At 67.2% G+C, this 9,987-nt stretch overlaps 1 protein-coding gene across 3 annotated transcripts; it reads left to right on the forward strand.

Annotated features, from left to right (window-relative positions):
* The first annotated feature begins 3,832 nt into the window (after window positions 1-3,832).
* Window positions 3,833-7,576, forward strand: CAPG (capping actin protein, gelsolin like). Of its 3 annotated transcripts, none has more exons than XM_086477097.1 (9): window positions 3,833-3,868; window positions 3,946-4,118; window positions 4,232-4,386; window positions 5,201-5,368; window positions 6,160-6,309; window positions 6,398-6,490; window positions 7,111-7,243; window positions 7,330-7,418; window positions 7,511-7,576. In XM_086477097.1, exons 1-9 carry the CDS (start codon window positions 3,846-3,848, stop codon window positions 7,574-7,576), a joined length of 1,050 nt encoding a protein of 349 aa, XP_086333223.1. In that variant the 5' UTR covers window positions 3,833-3,845. The 3 variants fall into 3 exon arrangements, with proteins under 3 accessions (XP_086333223.1, XP_086333224.1, XP_086333225.1); XM_086477098.1 differs by having other exon boundaries at window positions 6,160-6,273; XM_086477099.1 differs by lacking the exon at window positions 6,398-6,490.
* The last annotated feature ends 2,411 nt before the right edge of the window (window positions 7,577-9,987 follow it).

Genomic DNA, 9,987 nt, shown 5'->3' on the forward strand with positions numbered 1-9,987 from the left:
CGAGCTGCGGCGCGCGCGGCGGGACCCGCTCGGCACCGGCACCGGGACTGCGCCGGGAATGGTACGGCACCGGCACCGGCACGGCACCGGCACCGGGACTGAACGGGACTGGCACCGGCACTGGCAGCGGGACTGCGCGGCACCGGGACCAGCATTGCACCGGCACCGGGAATGGTACCGGCACCGGGACAGGGACTGCACCGGCACCGAACGGGACTGGCACCGGGACTGCACCAGGACTGACACCGGGTTCACACCAGGACTGGCACTGGGGCTGGGACTGGCACCAGCACTGCACTGGGACCGGCACTGGCACCGGGACCGGCACTGGCACCGGGACCGGCATTGGCACCAGCACGGCACGGCACCTGCACTGAACGGGACTGGCACCGGGACCACACCAGGACGGCACCGGGACTGGGACTGGCACCAGCGCTGCACCGGCACTGCACAGGACTGGCACCAGCACTGCAGTCGGACTGCACTGGGACCGGCACTGGCACCAGCACTGCACCAGGACTGGCACCGGCACCGCACTGTGGACCGGCACTGGCACCGGCACTGCCCGGGATGGCACCGGCGCTGCCCCAGGGCCAGCCCCAGCACTGGCGCTGCGCGGTCCCCAGGGCGGCACTGGCGCCGCCCGGGTCCGGGGACACACGGACACGGCGGGGACACACACGGACCCTCTGCGTGGCACGTGGCACTGCGTGTGTGGCACTGCGTGTGTGACACTGCGTGTGTGACACTTCGTGTGTGTCACTGTATGTGTGACACTGCGTGTGTGACACTGCGTGTGTGACACTGCACGCGTGGCACCACACGCGTGGGGAACCCCCCACCGCACAGAGCAGCGCGCTGACGCGCTGCCCACGCACTGCACATGCAGAGACACTGCACACGGGACACGCCCTGTGCAGGCCCTGCACACGCACTGCACACGCACTGCACACAGGACAGTGCACATGGGACACTGCACATGGGATCCTGCTCATGGGACACGCCCTGTGCATGCCCTGCACACGGGACACGCACTGCACACGCACTGCACACGCACTGCACACAGGACAGTGCACATGGGACACGGACAGGGCATGCACTGCACATGGGGCATGCACTGCACATGGGACATACACTGCACGTGCACTCCACATGGGACACTGCACACGGGACACTGCATATGAGATACTGCACACAGGACAGTGCACATGGGACACGCCCTGTGCATGCCCTGCACATGGGACATACACTGCACACGCATTGCACACAGGACAGTGCACATGGGACACGGACAGGGCACGCACTGCACACAGGACATACACTGCACATGCATGCCACTGCACACGGGACACTGCACATGGGACACTGCACATGAGATCCTGCACATGGGACATGCCCCGCACACGCACTGCACATGGGACACTGCACACAGGACATGCACTGTGCATGGGACACGCACTGTGCGTGAGACCCAGCACACGGGACATGCACTGCACATGGGACACGCTCTGCACATGCACTGCACATGAGATAGTGCACATGGCACATGTGCTGTGCATGAGATGCTGCACATGGGACACGCACTGTGCACGCCCTGCGCATGGGACACGCTCTGCACATGGGACGCTGCACACGGGACATGCCCCGCACACGCACTGCACATGGGACACTGCACACAGGACATGCACTGCGCACGGAACACGCACTGCACATGGGACACGCTCTGCACACGCACTGCACATGAGACCCTGTGCGCGAGACACGCCCTTCACACGGGACACACACTGGGCATGCCCCGCGCATGGGACACGCTCTGCACATGGGACACTGCACACGGGACAAGCTCTGTACATGGGACCCTGCACATGGGACACGCTCTGCACATGGGACACTGCACACGGGACACGCTCTGTACATGTGACGCTGCACATGGGACACCCTCTGCACATGGGACCCTGCACACGGGACACGCTCTGCACACGCTCTGTACATGGGACGTTGCACCCGGGACACGCTCTGTACATGGGACACTGCACATGGGACACGCTCTGTACATGGGACACTGCACACGGGACACGCTCTGTACATGGGACCCTGCACATTGGACACGCTCTGTACATGGGACACTGCACATGGGACACGCTCTGTACATGGGACCCCGCACAGGGGACCCCGCACACGGGACCCCGCACACGCCCCGCACACGCGTGACACACCCCCCCCCCCTCCCGGGGCAGGGGGGCCCGGCCGGGGTGCAGTAGGTGCCCCCCCACCCCACCCCACCCCCCCCCACCCCCCCCCGGCCCCGCGGGCTCCCCGGGGCCACGTGGCGCTGGGGCCGCCCCCGGCGCGAGTCACCGCCCGCCGCGCTGCGGGGGCGCCAGCGCCTCCCAGTGCCTCCCAGTGCAGCTCCCAGCGCCTCCCAGGGAGCCTCTGCTGCACGCCCCACCCCACCCCCCCCCCCCCGCCCCCCATGCAGCCCCCAGTAGTGCTCCCCCACTGCCAGCTCCACTCCCAGTACAGCCTTCCCGACCCGTTACACCTCCCCCAGTACAGCCTCCCGCCGAGCAGTCTCCTCCCAGTGCAGCCCCACCAGTACAGCTCCCGGTATACCCCACCCACCCAGTACAGTCCCCACCCAGAACAACCCCCTCCCAGTACGTCCTCATCAGCACAACTCAGTACAACCCCCCCCCCCCCCTCTCCTAGTGCAGTCCCACCAGTACAGCTCCCAGTAAAGCGACTCCACCCAGTGCAGACTCTTGTATAGCCCACCCAGTACAGTCCCCCACCCAGTATAGCCGCCTCCCAGTACAGCCCCACCAGTACAGCCCCCCCCAACCCCCAGACCTGCCCCAGTCCCTGGCAGGACAGAGGGCTAGGACACCCCCCGGGGGTGGTAGTGGGGGGGTCCCACGAGGGTGGGGGTCCCAGAAGTGGGTGGGGGGTGGGGGTGCGGGAGGGTCCCCACGAGGGTGGGGGTCCCAGCAGTGGGTGTGTGCGGGGTGTCCCAGCAAGGCGGGGGTCCCAGCAGTGGGGTGGGAGGGTCCTATGGGGGGGGGGGAGGTGTGTCCCAGCGGGGGGAGGGGTGTGCCAGGTCTCGGTGCCCCCCACCCCTGGCGTGACAGGCCACGTGCCCTCCCCGGGGGGGGGGGGGGCCCTGGGGCCAAACCCCTGTTCCCCCCCTCAACCACCCCCCGTCCACACCCTTTCCTGCCGCCTGAGTCACTGCCGCCGCCTTCCGGGTGTCCCGCGGCTGTCGGGGCGTCTGTCTGTCCCGCCACAGCTGTTGGGGCGTCTGTCTGTCCCGCCGCAGCTGTCGGGGTGTCTGTCTGTCCCGCCGTGGCCCCGGCGCCGTCTGGCTGGCAAGGTGTCCGGCTGTCCTTCGGGGTGTCTGCTTGTCCGTCTGTCAGAGGTGGGTGGTGGCAGGGGGAGTGAGCAGTGTCTGTCTGTCCATCTGGGTGTCTGTCAGGGTGTCCAGCTGTCCTTCGTGGGGGCTTCCCACCCACTGGGGGGGTCTGTCTGTCTGTCTTCCTGGTTGTCTGTTTGTTGGGGTGGCCACCTGCCCACGGGGGCATCCATCTGTACATAGGGAAGTCTGTCTGTCTGTCCATTGGGGTGTCCCCTTGTCCTTCTGGGTGGCTGTCGGGGCATCTGTCCGTCCTTCTGGGTGTCCGTCTGTCCGTCGGGGTGTCTATCTGCCCTTCTGGGCGTCCATCGCAGCATCCAGCTCCCTGTTGGGGTGTCCCTGACCTCCGGGCTCTCCATCCCTTGTGCCGCCCATCTCATGGTGTCCCCCCACCCACAGCTCCATCCACCCCACCCGTCACCACCGCCCCGACGCCATGTACACCGCGCTCCCCAAAAGGTACCACCCCCCCTCCCCCCCTTCCCCCCCCCGCCCCCCCACCCCACCCCAGCTCACGCCACCCCCCTGTCCCGCAGCGGTTCCCCCTTCGGCCCCAACGCCACCCTCCCGGGGCTGCACATCTGGCGGGTGGAGAAGCTGCAGCCGGTGGAGGTCCCCAAGGCGACGTGGGGTGTCTTCTTCTCGGGGGACGCCTACCTGGTGCTGCACAACGGGCCGGAGGAGCAAGCCCACCTCCACCTCTGGATGGGTGAGCCCTGAGGCGGGGGGGGGGGGGTTGTGGGGACACAGGGGGGTGGCAGTGGGACCCGGGAGGGGGCTCGGTGGTGGGATGGGGGAGCTCAGCGCTGGTGGCCGCCGCAGGCCGGGACTCCTCGCGGGACGAGCAGGGTGCCTGCGCCTTCCTCTCCACCCAGCTGAACGCGCTGCTGGGCGAGCGCCCCGTGACCCACCGCGAGGTGCAGGGCAACGAGTCCGACGTCTTCATGGAGTACTTCCCCCGCGGCGTCACCTACCAGGTACGGGTGCTGGGCACCCCCTGAGGGGTGCTCAGGGGGCTCCCGGTGCTCAGCATCCCGACCGGGCTCTCAGCATCCCGGATGGGTGCTCAGCATCACCCCTGAGCTCTCAGCACCCTCACGGCCCTGCTTGTTCCCCACTGAGCGTGTGGGACCCCCCTCTGGGTGCTGGGCATCCCCAGTAGGTGCTCAGTGTCCCTGGCGAGTGCTCAGCCTCCCTGATGGGTGCTGAGCGTTCATGCTGGGTGCTGAACACCTCTACCAGGCACTCAGCGTCCTCTCTGGGTGCTCATCCTCCCTGGTGGGTGCTCAGCCTCCCTGATGGGTGCTCAGCCTCCCTGATGGGTGCTCAGCATCCTTGCTGGGTGCTCAACACCTCTACCAGGCACTCAGCGTCCTCTCCGGGTGCTCATCCTCCCTGATGGGTGCTCAGCCTCCCTGATGGGTGCTCAGCCTCCCTGGTGGGTGCTCAGCATCCTTGCTGGGTGCTCAACACCTCTACCAGGCACTCAGCGTCCTCTCCGGGTGCTCAGCATCCCTGATGGGTGCTCAGCATCCCTGATGGGGCTCAGCATCCTCTCTGGGTGCTCAGCCTCCCTGATGGCGCTCAGCATCAGCATGGGTTGGGTGCTTGTCATCCCTTTTGGGCGCTGGGCACCCCACCGAGCGCTCAGCATCCCCTTTGGGTCCTCAGTACCTCTGCCGGGTGCTCACCTTCCCTGGTGGGTGCTCGGCATCACCTCTGGGTGCTTGTCATCCCCGTCGGGTGCTGGGCAGCCCCGCCAGGCCCTCAGCCCCCCCCCCGTGTCGGCAGGAGGGCGGCGTGGACTCGGCGTTCAAGCCCACCCGGCCCGGCGGCGGCGCCGGCCCCGTGCGCAAACTCTACCAGGTGAAGGGCAAGAAGAACATCCGGGCGAGCGAGCGGGACCCGAGCTGGGGCAGCTTCAACACCGGCGACTGCTTCATCCTCGACCTGGGCGAGGTGGGCGGCCCCGTCACCACCGTCCTTCTGGCCTGGTGCGGGGCGAAGCGCAACGTGTCCTTCTGGGTGTCCGTCTGTCCTCTGGGGTGTCCATCTTCGTTGGGGGACACCCCATCAGCTCGTTGGACACCCCATCAGCTCGTTGGGGTGTCTCCCTCTTCGTTGGGGCCTCGGTCCATCCGTAGGGCTGGCTGTTTGTCCTGCTGGGTGGCCATCCGTGGGGGTGGCCATCGGGCTGTCAGAGTCTGTCCATCCATAGGGGTGTCCTCCTGGTTTTCTGGGTGTCTGTCTGCTGGGGCGTCCATCTGTCCTCCTGAGTATCAGTCTGTTGGGTTGTTCGTCTGTCCTTGCAGGTGTCCAGCCACCCCTTTGGCCACAGGGGTGTCTGTCTGTCCTTCTGTACGGCTGCCTCTTGGCGTGTCCATCAATCAGCTGGGGCGTCCCCCTGTCCCTAGGGTGGCTGGCTGGCCTGCTGGGTGTCCATCCATCCATTGAGGCAGCCATCTACCCATCTGGGTGTCCATCCATCCATTGAGGCAGCCATCTACCCATCTGGGGGTCCGTCTGTCCATCTGGGGGTCCATCCGTCCGTTGGGGCAGCCATTTACCCATCTAGGGGTGCATCTGTCCATCTGGGGGTCCATCTGTTGGGGTCTCCATTTGCCCATCGGGGCATCTCCCTGGAGCAGCTTGAACGCCAGCGACTGCTTCATCCTCTGCCTGGGCGCGGTGGGTTGGGGGGGGTCACCATGGGGTGGCTCCATCACCAGGGTCTCTCTCCCTGTCCCCAGACCCTCTTCGTCTGGTGCGGGGCCAGGTGCAACATGCTGGAGCGCAGCCGGGCGCAGGAGCTGGCCGCGGCCATCCGGGACGGCGAGCGGAGCGGCAAGGCTCGCCTGGAGATCGTGGCGGACGGCGAGGAGCCACCTGAGATGCTCCAGGTGCGCCGGGACCCCAACGTCCCCACTGGAGGACACAAGTGTCCCTGCGGGGTGGCTCTGTGACACCCCCTGTGTCTTCACCCGGCAGGTGCTGGGCCCCAAGCCCACCTTGCAGGAGGGCAGCCCCGAGGAGGACGTCGTGGCCGATCAGAGGAACGCGGGGGCAGCCGTCCTCTACAAGGCAAGGCCGGGGTGGGACACCACGGTGGCACCAGGGCTGGACAGAGCTGAGTGTCACCGTGGTGGTCATGGGGCTGGGCATAGCCAGGGGACACCATGGTGGCCCTGTTGCTGGGCATGGCTAAGGGATGCTGTGGTAGCCCCAGCAGGGGACATGGAATTGGGCATGGTTGGGGGACACCATGGTGGCCCCAAGGGGTCTATGAGGCTGGGCATGGTCAGGGGACAACATGGTGGCCCCAGGGGTTATATGGGGCCGGGCATAGTCGGGGGACACCATGGTGGCCCCAAGGGGTCTATGGGGCTGGTCATGGCCAAAGGGACACCACGGTAGCCCCAGGGGTTATATGGGGCTGGGCATGGTTGGGGGACACCATGGTGGCCCCAAGGGGTCTATGGGGCTGGGCATGGTCAGGGGACAACATGGTGGCCCCAGGGGTTATATGGGGCTGGGCATGGTCAGGGGACACCATGGTGGCCCCAAGGGGTCTATGGGGCTGGGCATGGTCAGGGGACACTGTGATGGCCCTGGGGCCGGGCACGGATGGGGAATGCTGCAGTGGCTGGGCAGGGCCAAGGGACCCCAGGGTGGCCTCGCAGTGACGTCCCGTCCGTGGGCAGGTGTCGGACGCGACGGGGCGCATGGACCTGAGCCAGGTGGCCACCAGTAGCCCCTTCAGCCAGAGCCTGCTCTGCTCCGACGACTGCTTCGTGCTGGACGACGGCGCGGGGGGGAAGGTCTACGTCTGGAAAGGTGCCCTGGGACGGGGACGGGGACGGGGGGGGGACACATGGGGACAGGGGCCACCCCCAGCGTGGCTCTGACGTCGCCATCCGCAGGGCGCAAGGCCAACGAGCGGGAGCGCCAGGCGGCCCTGGAAGTGGCCGAGAAGGTCATCGCCCGCATGGGCCACCCGCCCCGGACACAGGTGGGTGCAGGCGGCGAGGGGTGCCCAGGGGCTGGCACGGGTGACATCACCCTGTCCCGGTCCCCGTCGCCTCCCTGTCCCTGTCCCGACAGGTGGAAATCCTGCCCCAGGGCCGCGAGACGCCCCTCTTCAAGCAGTTCTTCACCAGTTGGAAGTAAGGGAGCGGGTGGCCACGGGGCCAGTGCCCGGCCCAGGGTGTCACCAGCCTTGTGCCGGCTGTGCCAGCTCCCTGCCAACGCCTGCGCCCTGCTCAGCTGTCCCCGTGCCGTCCCTGTGCCACCCCATCCCCGTGTCATTCTCATCCCCAGGCCACCCCCACCCCGTGCCGTCCCCAAGCCCACGCCACCCCGTGCCACCCCCCGTGCCTTTGCCCACGCCGTCCCCAAGCCCGTGCCGTGCCCACTCTGTGCCAACACCGTCTCCCCGCCCTCACGGCTGCGGCACCTCTGTCACCTCCGTGTCCTCACCGCCGTGCTCCTCGTGCCCGCGCCACCCCTGTGCCCACGCTGTGCCGCCGCGGTGCCCCATCATCTCCGTGCCCACGCTGTCCCCAGGCCCACGCTGTCCCCAGGCCCACGCTGTCCCCAGGCCACCCCCGTGCCCACACGTCTCGCCCATCCCCTGCCCTGGTGAATAAAGGGACGGTGCCGAGTCCTGCATCTCGCCGCTCTGGGTGCCGTGCCAGCCCTGGGGACAGGGGGGACACGGGCAGGGTGGGGGACAAGAGGGGATGAAGACAGGGCTACAGCAGCAGGGGGGGGCCTGGCAGGTGTCCCCGGCACCCCGGCGTGATGCCACCCCACGTGGCATCCTGCAGGGCCACCCGTGTCATGGGTGCACCAGACCTCTGCCCCACGGGGGGATGCCGGCTGCCGTGCGATGTCCCCAGGGGCTGGCAGCACCCAGGGGTGCCAAGGTGACCGGGGAGCCCCGGTCTTTGTGTGAGCACCTGACCGTGACGTGGCTGGGAAAGGTGGGGGATGGCCTGTGGCACCGCCTGGCTGCCAGCCCTGCGTCCCCAGTGTCCCCACAACCATCCCCCACGTCCCCAAGTCCCTCCTATCCCCAAATCCCCAGTGTCCCCCCCGTCCCTGAGGTCCCCTCACCCCGATGTCCCCGCAGCCTCCACGTCCTCGATGTCCCCACCCTGCTGTGATCTCCACAGCCCCCGCACCCCCGACGTCCTCAGTGTCCCCAAACCCCCAGTGTCCCCAAACCCCCAGTGTCCCCAAACCCACTCCTAAAGCCCCTCTACGCGCCCGGGGCCACCCACGCCCCGGGACCCCCCGCTCATTTCTGCCGGTCGCTGCCTCCGGCTGCTTTCCCGACCCGCCCTCCCTCCCTCATCAGACCCAACTAATTAGCGCCGGGGCTAATTATTTATCCAATTACCCCCCGCATCCGCTCCCCTCTCCGGAGCACGAGCCTGGTCACGGTGACCCGTTGTGGGGACTCCCACGTGCGCCTCGGCTTCGCCTCATTACAAGATTTCTCGTTAGTGCTCACGGCCGCCGTCAGGAATGGGTGAGGCTTTGCACCAAACCTCCGGCATTTCACCCCAATTCCCACCCGGGATCGCACGCCCGGATTCTGCTGCGTCCGTCACCAAAGAAAAGCCCTTTTATTGTTGCTGGGAGGGATGGGGGTGACACGGGAGGAGCCGGCGGTGGGGAAGGAGCCCACGGGACCCCCGGGGAACGGGCTCGGAGGAGCTGCCGTGTCCCCCGGTGCCCGCGGGAGGGGTGGGCGAGCCGGGACCTCCCCCCCGCCCCGGCCTCTCCGAACCCCGACCTCTCCTGTTACTTCTAAAGCAACACCCAGGGCAGAAACTCAACGGGAGGGGGAAGGTGGCGGCTGGGCTGGGCTCTTCCTTGTTCACAGTGAATTGGGGGTGAGGGAGGGGTGGGGGAGGGATCCCACGCTCGCAGGTTTTGCTAAAAAAATAAACCCAAATCACCCACTTTGGCCTCGCTGGATCTTCTCCCCGGGGGAACTCGCTCCCGTGCGAGTTAAATCCCCGAAACGTGGTTTGGGGAGAGGGAACGCCTTCGGGGGGGGGGACAGCAGGGAGGAAAGACCGGTGGCGACGCTGGGGAGCCGGGTTTCGGCTCTCTGGGTGACGTCAGACCCCTGTGGGCTGCTAAAATCAAGCTGGTGAGCCGAAACGGGGCAAGCGGTTTCCCCATCGTGGTCACGGGGTCGGAGGGAGCACGGAGGGGGTGGGGAAAGAGGCAACTTGTTCCCTGAAAATGCCCCGTTAAGGGGTTTGTCATCCCATCCTTCAGCCCTGAGAGAGAATTCACGCTCCGAACCCAAAGGGAGAAGGGGGGGGGGGAGACCAGCACTGGAGGGGCTCAGGATGGGATGGCACCCCTTCAGCCCGACCCCGGGCCAGCTACGGGGTGGGGGGGCGGGGGTTGGGGGTGGGCGAGGGCGGAGGGGAGCGGCGCCTGGGTCAGCCCCGCTGCCGAGGGAGCGAGGCAATGGCACTTCACTTGGAGAGAACCAAAAAAATAAAGAAGAACTAGAAGCCACACATGGTTTGGAAGAACCAGGCTCCCGGGGAGGG

This window comes from Leptosomus discolor, chromosome 23 (genome assembly GCF_034619465.1).
Source record: "Leptosomus discolor isolate bLepDis1 chromosome 23, bLepDis1.hap2, whole genome shotgun sequence".
Lineage (NCBI taxonomy): Eukaryota > Metazoa > Chordata > Aves > Leptosomiformes > Leptosomidae > Leptosomus > Leptosomus discolor.

Coding starts and splice junctions, on each gene's coding strand:
- CAPG (XM_086477097.1), top strand. CDS start 3,846: ATGTACACCGCGCTCCCCAAAAG. Junction 3,869..3,945: donor TACACCGCGCTCCCCAAAAG/GTACCACCCCCC, acceptor CCTGTCCCGCAG/CGGTTCCCCCTTCGGCCCCA. Junction 6,491..7,110: donor GGGCAGCCGTCCTCTACAAG/GCAAGGCCGGGG, acceptor GTCCGTGGGCAG/GTGTCGGACGCGACGGGGCG.